Below are 19,649 nucleotides of genomic sequence, written 5' to 3' on the forward strand. Positions count from 1 at the left end.
CAATGCACTAAAGTAGTAGTGACAGGGACAGGGTGTTTTTGCTATGTAGTTGCTAAGGTGTTTTGATTGGATTTAGTGCATTCCTTTGCAGTTTTATTGTTTGATAGGGAAAGTGACATTTTTGAAAATTCCTACACTATCACAAATAGTGCAGGACAATTTACTACCTAGGTGCAGCGATTTGTTCAAATCATTAAGCATGAGCAATAGTAAAAGTGACACTATATAGTATATAGACACACAATAGCGACTAATAGTAAACACTCAAAAAAATGCTGTTGCTGACTTTAAGCATGAAACTTTGTTAAAATCAAAGAAACCGTTACTTGATCATTCTCTCGTTGATTTCCTGGTCAGCCCCGAAGAAGGTGTTGGAGGAGATGATTCCGAAGGAGCCCAGAGGTTGATGGGTAATTGGGGAGGTGGCTTGGCGTGTTGAGATTCCACTGACCGACGGCGAATCACGAAGTACGGATGAGAAGGGCAGACATGTGGGAGCGCACGACACCGACAGGTTCACAACCTCCACCACCTTTTTATTCACGAATGCCAGACCTGTACTTTGCACTTTATTGGCTCTGCTCTGCCCCTCTAGTGCCTGCTGCTCTCTCTCATTGGCCGGAAGCTTGATGAGATCTGCGAGCCTTTCTTTCTCATTGGCCATAATTCCGTGACCGCTCTTGTCGTTGGTTGGTAAATTCCTTAATTCCTCAAGTTCATTCAAATGAATGTTACAGACACTGATGTCATCATGGTCCTTTTGATATGTGTTTGACTCTAGCACCCCTTTGTGTTTGCAGTATTCATTTTCAAAACAAATCTCTGTCTTGTCATCCATTACACCAGAATACTCTTTAAGCAATACGTTTCCTTGACATTCCTCAGAGTTTTCAGTCAGTGTGGCATTTTCAACACCATTATCCATCAAAAATTGCTGGTATAGTAACATTTCTGTATTTACAAAAGCAAGATCTGTCTTTTCCTGATTGGACGACTCATCGGTGTCAGTCTTCTGATTGGTTGTTTCGTTTCCGTCCTCCATAGTAACACCTTGAAGATTCTGCTTCACCTCATTGGCTGCTTCAGTCCTCTGCCTTAGCTGATTGGCCCCACAAATATTCATCTTCTCCTGATTGATTGATTCCTCTCTGTCCTCCCTAGTAACGCCTTGAAGATTCGGCTTTGCCTCACTGGCTGCTTCCTCACTCGGCCTCAGCTGATTGGCCATACAAACATTCATCTTCTCCTGATTGGTTGTTTCTTCTTTGTCCTCTCTAATAACGCCTTGAAGATTCGGCCTCACCTCACTGGCTGCTTCCTCACTCAGCCTCAGCTGATTGGCCACACAGCCCACCTTATTGGGTGTTTCACGATCCTCCTCGGTGTCGTCAGGGCTGCTGATCTGCGGCGCCGAGGCGGATTTGGTCAAAGTGTTGAGCTGCCTCTCCTCCTCCTCCTCGTACGGTAGCGAGCTAATGGAGGTCAAAGAGGCCTGTGTGGCACTGGGAAGGCTTCCGTGACTCTCCGTCTGTAGGCCCTCGAGAGAGCTCTGATGCGCCGCCCGACACCGCGCCAAGGTCTGCAAGACGTCACGACCCCCTGCGACAACTCCTCGACCCTCCAGGGTCCAGGCCACAGAGCTCGGCTCGCTCTCAATACCGGAGTCTGAGATCACGGAGGAGGAGCGGTTTATTAGCTTAGCCCCGCCCAAGAATACTCCCCTGGGCGGGTTCTCGGACAAGCGACGGTTCTGTTGTAGAACGTTACGAGAAGGAGACTTGGTGTTCAGTAGATTAGCTGGTGATGTATCCTTGCTCCCATAATCCATTGCAGGCGCTTCGATGTATCTGTCATCCGACTGTGGCTCCTCGTTGCCAAGACTCCCAGTATTGCCAGGTGTTTGAAGATGGTTGTCATGGTTATGAGTGGGCAAGAACTCAAAGCTGTCAAGACTGGTGTGGTCGGGAAGTTCTGCAGCGTCAACAAGCAGCAATGTCTGTCTGCTACTCAAATCAGTACTTTGTGTGATATCAGTTTGTTTTAGACCTGCATGTTCAGATTCATCAAAGTTAACTGTTTCTTTTTGGCAACTAGTTTTCTCCAGGTTATCTGTGTCTATTGCTTCATCGCTGTCTACAGACCTACAGTCGACATCGAGTCCTTCCTCGGTTTCATATCGGCATGTGACTTCATCAACAGTCTCAATTCTTGAATCTCTGCTTGTTCCGATGCATTCGCTTCTATCAATATCTGTCTCACACACACGGCCAATCAGTGGTCCGGTCTCTTTATAATCAGTGATGCGATCCTCCTGCTGGCCAGTCAGCGTCATGTCCGCGGGCAAATCCATGCGGTCTTCACAGGGAGGTTTCTCAGGGGCTGATGCTGGTGAGTTGGTGTCCTGTGTTCCTTCAACTGGACTGATAGTTCTGGTTGGCTCAGGAGATGGCTGAGAGTTCAAGACAGTCTGATTTTGCTCATGGAGGTTGTAGTCTAGGACAGAGAAACAGAAAAGTGTTCAACTGTGTTTGTTTTGTTATTTAAAAAAAAAAAAGTAAGGATACTTTAATGTGTACCTTGGGTCAACCCCATGTTTTGTTGACCTATATTCTTTTGTTTATCATCTTGTTCATCTGTTCATTCATCCGTTTGTTGCTTCATTTGATTGTTAATTCGCTCATTCATTCTTCTGTTCATTTGTTCATTTAATCATTCATTTCTTACATTCTTTAGTTCACTCATCATGTTGATTCATTCGTTCATTCATTTATTCTTCTGTCATTATGTCGCTCATTTATTTGTAAGTTAATTCTTTCATTAATGTGTTTGTTCATATTATCATTCTTTCCTTAATTTTTTTTTCTATTCATTATTGTTTGTTCATTCAATCATTTGTATGTTAATTCATTCATTTATTTGTTAGTTCATTCGTCCATTAAAGTTTGTCTGCTCAAAAGCTCATTATTATGTTCTTTCATTATCACACAATTATTCTGTTTGTTCATTTAATCTTGTATTCATTAATTCAATAATTAGTTAACGTATTCATCCATTAGTTTAATTCATTAAGCCAGCGGTCCCCAACCTTTTTTGCGCCACGGACCGGTTTAATATCAGACAATATTTTCACGGACCGGCCTTTAAGGTGTGGCGGATAAATACAACAAAATAAAATGATACGACCGGCATAAAAACTGGGGTATTTTTTAAATATAATAATAAACGTGAATCCAATGTGTAGGCCTACTCGCAACTTTATTAGCAGCGTCCTCATAACATCGCGCCTAAAGACAACTGAGAAAGCCTGAACACAAACAAAATGCAAAGAAAAAAATCTCCATGTTTTGGTGCTGATGCGTTCATGTAACATGTAAGGGTGGCGCTGCCAATAAAGCACCTAAAAGCTGTCACAAAGAACCGGCAAAATTAATGATTATGAATATGTAAAATATAGCAGGAGACATTTTAATTGTTTACTAATAAACAAGTGTTTTCTGTGTCAGTGTCGGCTGCAAAGATGAAGTTGACGATGCTGACTCGCGATCTTCGCAGTAGTGAACGCGCCAGAGAGAAATGCACATTTCATACGAATTACATAAAAACAGTCTGTTTTCTTTCGTTTTGAATTGTTCTGTTTAAGGCGAGACACGGCAGGCAAAAACATCGTGTTTTTTTTACTGGTCAATTTTGAGATTTGGGGATATTTGTCTTCAATAGCATGTCTTCTTTCAGACTTGTGTTGAAAAAAAGTCAGAAATACACATTTAGGTCTTTATTTTATTACACTTTGTCTGTTTGCGTCTGTAGATTTCTCATAAATTCAACAAAAGTTCGCGTTCTTAATCACAGTGCTGCTCCGCGATCTCTGCCGTCAGCCTGTCATCAGAAGCACCGTTAGGCAGCTCTCTCTCTTGTGTACAATCCTGTCGGATCCAAATATGGTCATTTCCTTTCTATCAGCAACCAATCGTGAAAGTAAAAGGGCTGAATGCGCAATCTCATTGGCTGATGAAAAATCTTTAAAGCCCGTTTTCTCAAAATGACTTTTCTCTCGTACTCCAAATCCGAAATCTTCACTTCAGTAGCACCTATATACACCAAACTTTCCAGACTTGTACCTAGTTATATTATGAAGACATTTACAGAGGGATTTGTAAATATATTATTCCTAGCCTGATTTATATAACATTTTATTCCAAAAAACATGGCGAAAATCATTTTTTAAGGCTATTGACAGTATTTTCTGATTTACAGGATAACAAAAGTAGATATCCATAAATCCCTCTGTAATTTTTTTCCCATCTAATATGTGAACACAATGAAAAAATAATTTTTAACCTGGCTTTATCCAATACTCAGATATCGGTTTTTTAAAATATATGCAAATTAGTGCATATTTGATTAGATATTGCCTGATTTGCATATTTAAACATTAAATTACTTTTTTCTCATCTTAATGTAGGTAATCAACTGGGAAAGTTTCATGGTGATATCTGCTAGTTAAACATTTTACCCTATTCACCTGTAGTGTCTCGCCTTAAAAGTAGACATTTCAAGCTTTCTATATATTTCTCAGGTTAAATAAATGCGACTTATAGTCCAGTGCGACTTAGGCTAAATATGTTTTTTCTTCTTCATGACGCATTTTTTGACTGATGCGACTTATACTCCGGACTCGGAGAGACTTAGGCCTATAGTCCGGAAAATACGTTAAGTTATTTATTCTTTCTGTGCGGCCCAGTACCAAATGTCCCGCGGCCCGGGGGTTGGGGACCCCTGCATTAAGCTGTTTGTTTGTTCATTTCAGTTTGGCCATTAATTCATTAATTAATACTCTTTTAAACAGGGTCTCTGTTGGCTGTCACCTAAACAGGGCGTGTCCACATATCTGTCCTCGAAGATGATTGGCAGGCTGTTCCAGTCTCCGTCAATGTCCAGGCATTCCACAGGAAGTGGAGGCATTCGGAGCAGGTAATCAGAGTTGCGCATCTCGGTGGCCACCTGTGCGTGTCTGTTGATACTGTCATGAGGGATACACAGCCGTTTCAGTCTGTATTTCTTGGCTCACATGTGTATGTATGGCACAGTTACAGGCTTGATGTACTATAGGTATGTTAATTATTCTTATTTATAACAGAAATACAAATTAAACAAAACTATGCTATATGGATATGACACCATGGTATTAAAGTGATATCGCCACAGTACTGTTTTGTAAGAGTCATCAGTGCAGTAGTAATAATTAGCTTTATTTAGAACAAGTGAGGTTATGTCTCCGTTTTGATAGCTAGGTTGAAAGCTAGAAAGATATACACTTTGAGAAAAGACTCACAGCTCCTCCTGAAATGTAAGTGAGGACTCTTTGGGATGTTCCGTGAAGAAATACGCTTCAGAAAATCTCCTGACCTGCACAAACACACACATTTAATATGTACACAAATCATTTGACAATGGCACATTCTTTGTTGTTCGTTAAGATTTTTCAGTCGGGCACTTTTGACTAAATATTCGAATCGACTCTTGAAATAAAATGATAAATTGTACATATAAATACCTAATAAACTGAACATAATAGTATTTTTTAACATGGAAAGTAGAATTTGTGATTTAAACACTTTTTAGTTGTTAAAGCCTGTGTGAAAACAAAATCTTTTCTTTGAAAAGAAGTTTTTATTGAAGAATCACCCATTTCAAAATAAAAATAAGTATACTGTATAAGTCACTGTAGATCATGCTGAGTTATACATCAGTCTCTCTTGCAGGCACATTTTTAGTACATTACAATGTCGTGTCTTATATTTCTTTTTTAAGATCAGACGCACGTCCTCCACAGTGAGCAGAAATATTTTATAAAAAAAACGAGAGACCAATAAAGCCGCTCTAGTAATAAAGTCAAAATTGGATTCATCTCTTCATCTTTTTCATCATTGTAATAACTCACAGTTCTGTAATTAAAAGCTGAGCTCTCCTGTGGGTGGAATTACTGCATGTATCAGAAGAGATCAAGTTTCTATGTCTAATACATTTCTCTAGAGAAAACAGAGTTGTGAGGGATGCTGGGAAGAGTTGGAGAACCGCAGTTTATTGCAGGATTTATCCTACAATAATATAAATCAGACTGACTTGAGACTAATTCTACTGTTAGCAATCAGGGAATAATGTCAATTTGTTGCTGGAATTATGAAGTGAGCTATTGTATTTGAATTTGCATGTTTCATAAAGCAAAAATGGCCTTGTCACATTCAAAATTTGCCTTGTTTTTCTTATTCAGTATATTTGTCTTGTTTCCAGTCAAAAATCGAACAAAAAATCTTAAATCAAGATGCATTTAATAGACAAGTCAAATTATGTAAGATATTATGTCTTGTTTTCTGAGGGAATACAATTCACATTAAGTGAGTTTTTGCTTAAAACAAGCTAAATTATCTGCCAATGGGGTAAGAAAAATAATCTTGTTTAATATCTTACATCATTTTACTTGTCAAATGCATCTTGATTTAAGATTTTTTAGATATTTGAACTGAAAATGAGACAAAAATACTAAGTAAGAAAAGCATTTTTTGCTGTGCCTGTATAGCAGGGTAAATTCAGGGCTAGAAAAGAAGAACTATGGCTGTTGAACATTCTCATAAAAGTCCCAACTCTGAGTGAAACATAAAGGTACACTATGTAACTTTCTTTTAAAACAGGTCAATACATCATCAATGCTTGTTCCAAAACGTGTCTTTGTCTTACCCTGATTCACTATGGTAAGCTTATTATAAGTGTATATATTTTAGAGCCGTCGGGAAAGTTTTCGCGGGAAATTGCATAATACGTAACTTGCCTGTTTACTTTCACATGTGTATGGTGTGGAAGTGGCATAGTTAAGTTGTCACAACAAGTAAGAAAGTTCGAACCTCTGGGGAAAACGCAGAAAAGGAGAGTCTGCTGACAAAAAGAGAGCACGGAGATGAGAGTACTAGGACTTTATGCGAGATATCGTTATGCTAGAATCACCACCGATACTGTGAACAACAAAACAGAAGTGCTGTGCTGCCTGTGTAACGGACGTAGGGCAGTAAGAGCTGTACGTGTAAACCTCACTCTCCTGGCCTCAAGAGGCGCTCTAGCGACTGATGCTAGAGGCTGCGCCCTTTAGCGTCCTTGTTAGTACGCTCGCCTCCTACTCCAGAGACCCTGGTTTGAATCCCGCTCGGAGTGCGTCTAGTAGGACCGGTTACACCTGCACAAACACTAGGACGCGCACTGTTTGTTTTTAGACTGGATATAGTCAGGTAAACAAAGTAGCAATGTTATGTCATCATTCGTTCCTCAAGTCTGTGGAAACACGCGCGATAGGCTCCAGTTCGCCCGGCTGAGAACTGGCCGAGAGCCAGGTTCCGCACAGGAACATGAACCGCGTCAGTGGGGGTTCATATAACAGAATTGATTGTAAAGCATTCTATTGCGAAGGGTTACCGTGTCTATTAATGGGTAAAGCTACAGTAACATCTTCAGCTAGACACCTTGAGATCCTTTCCTTCTAAACTGGTTATATCTCTATGTTTTATGAGCAGTAGAATATCCATATTCATCGGCACAGTCACGCAGAGCCGAAGCACAACCAGAACAATGTTCTTCTGCAAAATGCATCAAGTTTAGTTTTTTTTTAACTCTAGAGGGCCAAAAGTTAAATAGTGTACCTTTAAACAGATAAAATGTAGTCAAGGACTTCCCAGCCTAACATAAAACAGCCTCTCTCACCCTGAGCGTGTGGTGCTCCTGGGCCAGGTATGAGCGGATATGTGGATTAGGAACCGTGGCTTCCAAAAACTGTGTCCAAAGAGCAGACAGCTGAGCACAGAGCTGCGTCAGATCTTTACTGATCTGTTCAGCTACCTTCTCATGGCCACTCTGCAGCTACAGAGAGAGACAGAGAGAGAGAGACAGAGAGAGACAGAGAGAGGGAGAGGGAGAGGGGTCAGTCTTATTCACGTGATGTGTTAAAGAACCTACTTCATTGCCATTAAAAACAGTTATTGGATTATGTTTCCCAAACCTGCAGTTCAATGGTCAGCTGGTTTAATGTTTCTTCAAGGGGAAGGTCCTCTGGTAACAAGAACATTAGGAAAAAGTTAGATCATGACAAATGCCACTGACAAAAAAAAGTCTCATGGTAATACCATGTTTTTTCTTTAAAGTCCCTTTGAGTACCATGTGAATACCATGATCAATGGATATGGTGATCATTCAGTGCAGTATGTGTCAAAGTATGGTATTACCATCCATCATGTAATCACTGCATTATGCTATTGTCAGTCCCCCTGTGGTGAAAATCAAGCTTTTAATGTTGTTTAAATGTCTATGTGGTGTTTTTAATATGCTTTAAGACAAACCATGTGCAAATTCATAAATCAACAACACCATCTTTTCTCCTTAAAACTGCAGTGAAACAAAGACAGTCTCAAAAACGCAGTTTAAAATCGCTGGTGTTTCTGATGTCACAAACTACCAATCGTTCACACGTCAACATGTGATCGTCAACGAGTGGATCTCTGAGCTGGTGTGAGTGGGTGGAGGCGGGGCTCATTTGCATATTCATTAAACCGCATATACTAAATGAGGCAAGGGTGTAGAGTTACATTCAAGCTATTTTAAGGCACAAAGACATTTTTTTTGTCATTTTGGTTATCACAGATGAGTTTTAAGCAATACAGTTACTGACTGCAGGGGAACTTTAAGGATGTCTGTGTTGCTGATGATATAATGCTGGGATTTCCAAAAAAAAAAATTTCCAGCCCCTTTGACTTAAAATATTTACTTGAAGTACCCCCTGAGAGTTAATATTTCAATACAGTAGTTTAACAACACATTTGCAAGTTCTTGCAGGTAAACAAATGAAATATTTCATCTTTTTTTAGTAAGTGTTATATTTTAATGTATTTTTTATTCTAAAATTATATTTCTTTTAATTTTACATTTTCATAATTTAATTATTAGCTTAAGACCCTGCAGTTCACCATATTCAGATATTCATTCAAATTATTATACACATAATTTCATGGTTTCACCTGCTCCTACTCTGTGTTGCTTTAAAGAAATTAATTCATAAATTAATTTTTTTATTATTTACTCACACATTTTTGCTTTAAACTAAAATACATTATTAAGCACATAGTCTTGGCTGCATTATTCTTGATTACTGTGAATAAGTCATTCTGATGAAAAGCATGAGTGAGATTATCAAAGAATACTGACTTAAATTTTGGCCTGTTCCTCACAAAAATAATGAATGAACTACTTTTATGTTGCTGTTATGGTGCTTTTGTCTTTTTTGGAGCTTCTGTTTAGGTTATCTTTTGTGTCCCACAGAAGAAAGAAAATCTTAGGGGTTTTGAAAGACATGAGGGTGAGTAAATGATGACTGAATTGTCTTTTTTTTTTTTTTGAGTGAACTGTCCCTTTAAATCGTCCATGAGAAAGCCACATGCATTTAAAGTTGAATGAGTTACATAAGAGGTAGTGTTTATACCCATCTCTTTGCGTTGCAGTTGAGGGATCTCCTTCATCAGTACTGTGTAATACGAGCGCAGAGCTCTGTGAGCCGCCAGCAACAGTTTACAGATGCGCCGGTGCCACGTGTACGCTCTCTGCAGACAGTTCTCCGATGGCACGTAAAAACTGCCCTGGAAACAAACACACACACACACACAGGACATGCGGGGTGGAGGTCAGATTTTACTGCATGTCACACTTCTTGCCTGTTATTTCTGCACACACATAACCAGGTTGCATAAACGCTGAACAAAGGTTTTCTCAGATTTAGCACAACTTTAGTTACACAGACACTGCTGAGTTCTCATAAATGCTCATTTAAGAGCTAAAAGCACATGCTTCTCATGACTAAAAGAGGAAAAAGGGAATAGATCATTCCTGTCTGTCTATCTATCTATCTATCTATCTATCTATCTATGAATGATGTGGTTGTTATGAGCAGCCGCTGTATGTTTATGTTTAGTTGAGCCTGAAGCTCAATAATTAGATGAAGATCAAACGCAGGGTAAAACTTTAAACGCAGTCAGTTTCCCAGCAGTAAAATAGGAGTGTGTATACGTGGCACTCGCTTATGGAGAACGACGCGAGACGTCCCGTCGACAGGAAGTGTACAGACCCTCTCTGTTCAGTAGTAGTAATGTAAACATACTGCACTGACAATTGCATTAAATTGTGTATGTATGTGTGTATATATATATATATATATATATATATATATAGTGTCACTCTTTGATGCATTTTGTTTAATTTGCAGCATTTTCAGTCAGAGTGAGAAAGTGCTACTGTGATCTTTTGTTCAGGTGAATGTATCTTTTTTATTATTGATTTACAAGTTTGGGTTCAGTAAAATATATGTTTTAATGTTTTTGAAAAGTCTCTTTTGCTCACCAAGAATGCATGTATTTGATAAAAAAATTATTACAATTTAAAATACCTATTTTCTATATTAATATATTATAAAATGTAATTTATTCCTTTGATGGTAAAGCTGAATTTTCAGCATCATTACTCCAGTCTTCAGTCACATGATCATTCAGAAATCATTCTAATATGCTGATTCGCTGCACAAGAAACATTTTTTCTTATGCAGGGGTGATTGTGGGTCTGTTGGGCCTCTAATATGTCTTTACTGCATACTTGTGTATACTGTGTAATGTGTTTATGTTTGAGTGTAAAGATAGTGGTGAATGCTGTCATTATATGTGTGAAGCTTTGTAATCTACATTCAGTTATGTCCTTTTTGACTCAAACAGATGCGTACTGAATTCAGTCTCTCTCTCTCACACACACACACACACACACACACACACACACACACACACACACACACACACACACACACACACACACACACATCTGCTCTGTGCTTTCTCACTTTTTAGTACTATAACAGCTGGAAAACACAAAGTCAATATTACACTCACGTAAAAACAACATCGATCATAGATTGAGTTCATAGAGCCAAACTGAATGTAATAAAGCTTGAGTGCAGAGTAAATATGCCACCTCGCAACACTGGATAGCGCCATCACTGGGCGGCCATCTGTGGTCAACATGTGTACAAATGTCCAAGCACATTCATGCAAGTCTGTACACTACTGTATATATTACAAGTACATGCAGGAGTCAGTTTGATCTAGTTTAACTCACCAGTGACTTCAATTTCAGCAGTTAACAGGGAGCATATAAAACAAACTAATTTAATTTTAATTTCACTCAAGTTTTAGTTCTCACATAAAGCTGTTATATGATTCAGAAGTCTTGTGATAGCCATATGACTTTTATGATACCTTTTGGTAACACTTTATTTTGAAGGTGCACTTAAGACAAAGTAACTTTGCTTGTAGCCTACTAACTCCAACACCTAACAGTCTACTAATACTCTAATAAGAGTTAACATGTAGTTACAAAGTTAGTACTAGTATAATGTCTAAAGTGGTCCATCGAAATAAAGTGTAACCAACTATTTTCGGATGCTTTTAGAAGTTTGACATCTCCGGTCCTCATTCATTGTAATTGTGGGGGGAAACCTGACAAAGGTCATTAAAGGATTAATGACCCATGCATTAAGTTACAAAATGCATTTTGCTAAAGACAAAAATAGCTTAAAGATCTAATCGAATGGCATATATAGAGAAAAGAGTATACAGAGAGGAAAGTATCACATTATATCCTTCATGGTAAAGTAAAAGTGCTGAGGAGGCTGGCGAGCGCTTATAGAAAGAAGAGAGAGAGAGAGGTGCTTGCTCCTCATGTTGGAGGCCAGTAAAGCTGGGCTCGTTACGATGATCAAACGCTGCCTCCCTCCAGCGTAACGCTGTACTTAATAAAGTGCCCTGCAGGGGGGGTGTAAACGCAGGACCCATACTGAGACGAGAGACCTCGTTACCATGTCCTGCCTAAATGAAAATCTCCACAGGCAAGAGAAACCTCTCAATTCTTCCAATCAGAGAAAAATGCAGGGCTACTTAGTCCTCAGCTTCTGGTCAGAAAGGTCAAATTATCTATGCCGTTTAACTCTAAATGGCTCTGGCTGAATGTCTAGAGCCAATTGAAGCAGGTATTATTTGAAAATACTTGGAATACTAGCATACTGCATATTATGCATACTGCCTGTTATTTTTAAACGAAATAATTGCATTACGCGCCCAGTAGTTTGCAAAGAAAGTTTTAAAAAATGACAAAACAAAACTTTTTATTTCACATTACATATTGTTAGGATACCTTCTATTCATTCATTACATTAAAAATGGAAGGTCAAGTTATGTTGCATTGCATTGTGGGATACTCATACATCATCTCACAAAGTACTGCACATTTTGGCAAATATATTACGATATGCATTATTATGAATTATGCTATTCACACAATTCATTAACACAATAATTTAAACTCATGATTATGTGTAAAATTAGTTGTATTGATCAGGTTCAATGTTACCTCTGTTGGAACAGGTTTGCAGTATCCAGCCCCGAACATCAGATTCTCCACTGACATCGCAGAGGGCGGAGCTTCGCTCTCGGGAGAGCCTTTCCCCAGCCACGACCCCCTACCACTGCGCGCAAAACTAGAAGACAAATCACTGAATGTAAGTACCTGTAGTGTTATCAATGTGTGCAGCTGTTATCCGCTCTCAGGGAAGATTATTTACACTGCACGTCTGTCTGAAAACAAGGCCTACACATAAACATAAACCCACACGTCTGATTAGTTTGTAAATGTCGGCCTTGAGAATGTTTGACACTAATGAAGCTCCAGTTCTCTGAAATCCATTTCACGTGACAGCTGACAAATACACACACTTTGGATTTGACAGCTTTGCTTTCAGGAGGGTTCAGGGAAAGATCTAGCACTTTAAAAGCTCAGTTTGAAAGAACAGATCCACAGCAGTGAAAATGCATCACATCCTGCCAGCAACACCTCGTACGAACTCCTAAGATTTATCATTAAACTAGAGAGATGGCCATGAATAATACTTGCCTTATACACCTAATGATAAAAGTATTACAATTTTAATTAAATAAAAAAATCAGCTTTGCCATCACAGGAATAAATTACATTTTAAAATATATTCAAATAGAACACATTTATTTTAAATTGTAATAATAAGAGACTTCTTTCAAAACTATTAAAAAAAAATCTTACAGACCCCAAACTTTTGAATTGTATATGTAGCCCACATTGTTAATTATATTAAAATTTAAAATATATAAACTATATTAAAATAGGAAACAGTTATTTTAAATTGTAATAATATTTCACAATAATACTTGCCTCATTGCCTTAATAGTGAATGTGATTTTTTATTTTATTTTATATAAATTCAATTTAAATTCAATTTCAAACTTTCATCATTAGTGGTATATGGCAAGTACTATTATTATTATTGATAAAACAGTTCAATATTTATAATAATGGTGTCTTTGTCTGGGACGAGGAAAAAACAATCATATTTATAGACAAAATGCTTTTGAAAAGCAGCAAAATAAATTATGAAGTTGGTGTCCTAAATTGGTGATTGGCTGAGAACTGGTGGGGGCGGAGTTGTGTGTGATCACCTGATCAGTGGTTGGTGCAGTGCCACCAGGGAGGCGTGGATTGAGACGGAGATGACGGACAGGTGGAAGTAGTCAAACATGACGGGCAGGTGGTGGTGTAGGCCTTGGTGTGGATGGAAGTGCAAACCCAACGTCCTGCTGCTAATCAGAGGCACTGAAGAGAGATCCGCCAACCTTACACACAAAGACATGGACAAAATAACATCTCAGTCTAAATAAACTTCTAAAGCTTTCCTGTAGCTCAAACAGGAGATCATGATGCATGCAACGCCAAGGGGTTCGATTCCAGGCAAAGCACGAACTGACAAAATATAAATGTGTACCTTGAATGCAATGTAATTCACTTTGGATAAGCAAATTACAAGTTCCATTTATATGCATGTAAACGATGGAGACCGGAAACAACATACTATGTCTTTATTGTGTGTAATTTTGCGGTGAAATTTTCTGGTCCAACTCATCCATTTAAAAACGTCATACACAGCAAAACAATAAAAAAAAAATAAAAAAAATCTGTACTTGTGATTTGATATGTAAAAAAATATCTAGAAATATTTAAAACAAGTTATATTTTTATATATAAAAAAAATATTATTATTTTAAACAACAACAATAATAAGAGGGGTGGGGGTGGTGGGGTGGGGAAGGGCATTACATAAAGATTACATTACATAAAACATTACATAAATTATATATGATATAATATGTGATAGATGTAATTGTCTCAGGTCTGCAGAAGTAACAACTATACTAAGATGTGGCAGCCAGAGAAAAAGAGCAGGAGAAGAAGAGCTGAATACAGAAAACTCCTGAGATGGAGCGAGAGCACTCTCAGGAGGAGAGTGAGATGGACAGGTATGGTAGTTAATGAGCTGGTCTCGCTGACGTCCCAGCAGAGCTCAGGGGCCATGGGGCCCGACCGCTGCTCTGTGGCTCCGCTGCAGGGAAGAGGCTCAAGTAATTGCTCTCATTTGTGCTGCTTTGAGATAGGAGTGTGTGTGTGTGTGTGTGTGTGTGTGTCTGTGTGTGTGTCTGTGTAAATGAGTATTTTAAGCTGAGGGCCATCGGTGCAGTTGCTCTTAAAGTTCTTGATTAATATACGCACGCAACCACACACACACACACATACACACACACACAGATGATTCAAATTACAGGAAAGAGGGAGGCAATGGCTGTGTTTGGAATGGAATACTTGCATACTTGTTTTAGAATTTCATGTGAAATAGTATGCAAATGTTTCCAAAATTGTTCTTTCACCTCATACATTTGCATGTTTAATTCAGTGAGTTGTTTTCACCTTCTGAATGTTTTGTGTAACTATATGACTTCCTAAATGTACTGAATAAAGTGTGCTGTGTGAAATACCATCTCTCATAATGCATGCAATGCGCTTGGTTTGATCTTCCTTTTTCACTGTGATGGATGAAACAATATCGGAGGTGATTTTTATCTCTTTGTTGGCACTGATGCATTGAACTGCCGAATGTAAATATATTTTTATTCAAAATTGGATAGATTGTATAATGTTTTAATTTTGACAAACTATTTTCTATCAAATGCCGTAGGCATTTATTATTGTTTATTTATGATTTATTATTTACCACACTTTATTTGGTAACACTTTTGCCTTGCCTTGCCTTGCCTAGAGTTACAGTTAGGGTTTGGTTTAGGGTTAGTTACTTGTAATTATGCATAATTTACAGTTATAGTTAGTTCATGTAGTAACTACGTCACCTTAAAATAAAGTTACCCAGTAGGCTACTATTCAATACCAAACATACACAAAAGTGTGTCAAATATTTGGGGTCAGTAAGATTAATTTTTTTTTTTTTTTTTTTTTTATCTACATTAAATAGATTAAAAAAAAAAAATCACAGATTCCACAAAAAAAATATTAAGCAGCACAACTGTTTTAACATTGATAATAATAATAATACATGTTTATTGAGCATCAAATCCTCATATTAGAATGATTTCTGAAGGATCATGTGACACTGAAGACTGGAGTAATGATGCTGAAAATTCAGCTTTGTGTCACAGGAATAAATTACATTTTAAAACATATTAAAATAGAAAATTATTCTTTTTATTCTATTTTTTTTTTAATACAATTAAATTATTCTGAATTTTAATAATATTTAACAATATTACTGCATTTTGTAAATAGCAATGTAGTAAAAAAAACAAAACAATGTAGTCTGCAATGTTAAAAATCATAGTTGATACTGCTTCATTTTCATTCATCACTCTGTAAATGGAAGATCAAGTGCATTGCATTGTGGGATACAGTACCCAGTGCAGTAAACATTTAGGGAAAGTAGTAGGTCATTCCCTGAATACTGAAGATCCACATACTGTGCAGAGTACCGACCACATATAGCAAAAATAGCATGATAGTATGCTATTCTGAACACAGGCAGTGATAATGCAGAGGGAGAAAATGTGGAAAAGTGAGAGAGGGACTCACTGCTGTTCATTGTCAGTGAAGTGCAGATCTAGTTTGAGCTGGACGTCCACCTCACTCATGGCTTCCTCCACCTGAGAGAAACACATCACCACACCTGTCAGTCATAACTAACAGCAGGTTTCAAAAACAAAGCACGATCTTTTCTACAGCGTTCCTGTTGTGATTGGTTGGTGTTGTGGTGTTGAGTGATTGCATTATGTCTTTATTCTTAGATGTGGCGGGACCCTTCGTCAATGTTTATGCATCCAACTAGCAAAAAAATGATAAAAATCATAGCACACCATCCCTCAAGTGATTTAAGGTTATATTCATTTCACATGCACTCATATGTCAAAGATGAAACAATGTTGTTTCTCATGTGTAAAAATAAGATGACACACGTCTAAAGGACAAAAACGCAAATCTGAGCAGGCAGAGGTAAAAGAACAGCGTTATTTGAATCCTCCACTGTAGTATGCGACCTCATGCAGAATACAGCACTGTGATTGGATTAAAAGAGTTCATTCTCATGAATAATGTGGAGAAAAGTTCAGAAACTGATGACATAGATGCGTACTCTCCAGCCACTGCAGCCAATAACCACTTCACACAGACACATGTTTATGTGCTCTCACATGTGCACACATATTTAAGGATCCTTCAAATAAAAACATGGTTTTAGTATGTGCTATTCCCACAGATTGCCTGTAGAAACAGAACATGTGACGTAGACAGAAGGTTTCACCCCGTTCTGATAAACTGGTAGCCTGGAAATCCAGACCTAAATCTGAAAGATTAATGGTCTGGCATCGACTAATGAAAATCGTCCAGCTCGAGGGGCGGCACCAAGCATGCATTTGAATATCTCACGGCACGCAATTGGATAACACTACGACCAATCACAACAAGCCCTACGCTTAGCTATCTAGCTAACTGGTAGATTAGACTCTTGCCGTATCCGGTCCGCAAAACAGCAAAAACGCCTTTCTTGCAAAGGAACGATTCGAGCGCCGTCTTCTGTTCCTCTTTTAGATAAAAAGCCAAGTCTAACTCGTTCATTGTAGCGGCCAAAGCCGTTTCAAACAACTGGTGTTCATCCATAGCCATCTTGCAATGTTTACTAATGACTTCGACGTCACAGCGCTGTCGTCATCTGTTTAGCTCGCCTCTGCCCCGCCTATATCAGATAACCCGATGTGATTGGTGCAGCTCGGATACAAGGGCATATTTAATGAGCATCATTACTCGACCCCAGAGTAAACTCGCTGAGCAAATTCAACTTGTGCTCTCGCGAGAACTCTGGATTTCCAGGGTAATAAACTGGTGTACTCCTCCGCCAATCTTTGAAAACAAACAGGGCTGCCCCAATTATTGATACACGGATTGATTGAACTCACACTCTGGGGAAATGGAAAACTATTTTTAGACCTCTTATCTGAGGAGGGAGAGAGAGAGAGTGAGACAGGGAGGAGAGCGGGCACAGATAACTGCTTCAAGGTTAATAAGAAAGATGGCCATAGAAATCTGATAAGACACTCTCCCACCCACAACTCCCTGCCTCTCTCTGTCTCTCTTTTTCCCATTTCCCATATTTCATAATGTCTGAAATGAGCTTGTGTATCAGCAGGGTACGATCAGTCATAATATTTGAAATTTTAATATAATATAATTCAATGCTGTGAAATAATAAGTACACCACATGAAAAGTATTTTTCTTTGTTTTTGTTTATGAACATTTTTGGTCATACTGATAGTCGACTGGCATTTCATCAGTGTTGCTCAATTAAAGGCAATATAATTGAACAAACTGCACTTGGGTTTTACATTTTGTAACAACTTACATGAACAAATATAGCCTTTTCTCGTGTGGAAAAAGTTAGTACACCCCTCATTAAAGGTGCAGTAAGTGATTTCTGAGAAACACTGTTGATATTGACACCCCTCCCTTCATTGCTCTGCCCCCAAACTGCACAAACACTCAATGCAATAGTGGATAACTCTTTATCATAGCTGAAGCTAAGGAAGGAAGATCAAAAGATGAACATACAGTACACAAGAATATATTCAATAAAGAGTTGGTTCTTGCACTTTTAATCCTCTGACCTTTTCTCTGTTGTAATGTCTCTCAGCCATCTCTCTTTTTACAGTCTTTCTTCAAATCTCCCTCTTGCTCACTCTCTCTCTCCTCCCCCATCATGAGTGGACACTCCCCCTACTGCTGATTGGCTCACTCTCTCCTCCACCATCACGAGTGGACACGCCCCCTACTGCTGATTGGCTGTTGTGCTGCTCAGTTCAATCCACTTTCAACAGTGTTTCTCAGAAATCGTCAGATACTGTACACTACCATTCAAATGTTTGGGGTCAGGAAGATTATTATTATTATTTAATTTTTTTAATTGATACTTTTAAAGTGACAGAAATATTTCGTAACAAAATAAGAGCTTTTACTATTTCAAATTAATGATCTTTTGAACTTTCTATTCACAAGAATCCCGAAAAAAAAAAAAAAATGTACCACGATTTTTACAAAAATATTAAGTTCTACAAAAATATAATGTTTTCAACATTGATAATAATAAGAAATGTTTCTGTTTCTCCAAATCAGAATGATTTCTTCAGGATAACGTTCATTGGGTTTCATTATTTTAAATATTAAAAAAATATTTCACAATATTATTGTTGTCAATACAACAAAATTATGTTTTGAACAGCAGTCTATGCAAGTTTCCACCCTATAATATTTGCGATTTACTTCTGCGTATTTTAAGTTAGATGCATTTTGATTTAAGTAGGAACAAGTTCTTATTTCATCTCACGCTGTATTCTGTGTAGCAGATGTTTTTAGTAGGATTTGAACCTACAACCTTTTAGCTACCAGCCCAGTTTTTTTTCTCTTTTTTTTACAATACTAGGTTGCTGATATCACCATAATCCACATGTTTTCAGAGCAGCGGGACACTCACCCTCTCACCGTCCAGCAGCAGGTGCACTCTGAAGCTCATGCGGTCCTCCAGGGTCACCTCTTCATTCCTGTACAGGATCTGAAAGATCCGACTGAACACTCCGCCATCATGAACCCCTGCGCTGCTGAAACTGCACTCGCCTGCCCGGAGGAAGACAGACAGACAGACGGAGAGACGGAGCGAAAGAAGGTAGATTAGTTTCTCCCCCGTTCACATCAAAGCATCTCCAGAGAGAGTAAGCATCTCTGTGCACATCAAAGCACGTTCAGTGACCTGTTAGACCTGTTTCATTCATATTCAGTGTGTCTTCTGACAGTGTTTGGCAGGACTGATTGTGTGTGTTCGGGGTTATGAAATTGAGAGAAATCTAAAAATCAAATGAAAATACTTGTGGTTATGAGCATGGCCTGTAGGAATACAATTATTGTATATCTCAATCTCAAAGTCCTATTATAGGTATTATATTATATTTATTATATTCACACACACACACACAAAAAAGTATAATATTTTGTCATTTATTTCATTTAGTTAAGTAATGTTGCAGTACAATGTTTGTAATTGTTTTAGAAACCACACACAACAAATTTACAAACTTTTTGTTATTTATTTTATTTATTTTATTAATGTCACAGTGCA

The 19,649-nt window shown here is 38.1% G+C and overlaps 1 protein-coding gene across 1 annotated transcript in view; it reads right to left on the reverse strand.

Annotated features, from left to right (window-relative positions):
• The window catches only part of fam135b (family with sequence similarity 135 member B), a 46,433-nt gene that overhangs the window by 10,136 nt on the left and 16,648 nt on the right, over window positions 1–19,649 (reverse strand). The window contains exons 3-12 of the mRNA XM_084422998.1: window positions 19,011–19,150; window positions 16,066–16,136; window positions 13,596–13,769; window positions 12,478–12,604; window positions 9,515–9,668; window positions 8,042–8,091; window positions 7,747–7,902; window positions 5,333–5,406; window positions 4,866–5,020; window positions 327–2,493 (exon numbers count right to left, since the gene is read on the reverse strand). Of these exons, the coding sequence (XP_084279124.1) occupies window positions 327–2,493; window positions 4,866–5,020; window positions 5,333–5,406; window positions 7,747–7,902; window positions 8,042–8,091; window positions 9,515–9,668; window positions 12,478–12,604; window positions 13,596–13,769; window positions 16,066–16,136; window positions 19,011–19,150 (3,268 nt within the window). The remainder of the gene's footprint in view (window positions 1–326; window positions 2,494–4,865; window positions 5,021–5,332; window positions 5,407–7,746; window positions 7,903–8,041; window positions 8,092–9,514; window positions 9,669–12,477; window positions 12,605–13,595; window positions 13,770–16,065; window positions 16,137–19,010; window positions 19,151–19,649) is intronic.

This window comes from Rutilus rutilus (genome assembly GCF_951802725.1).
Source record: "Rutilus rutilus genome assembly, chromosome: 11".
NCBI classification, from domain to species: Eukaryota; Metazoa; Chordata; class Actinopteri; order Cypriniformes; family Leuciscidae; genus Rutilus; species Rutilus rutilus.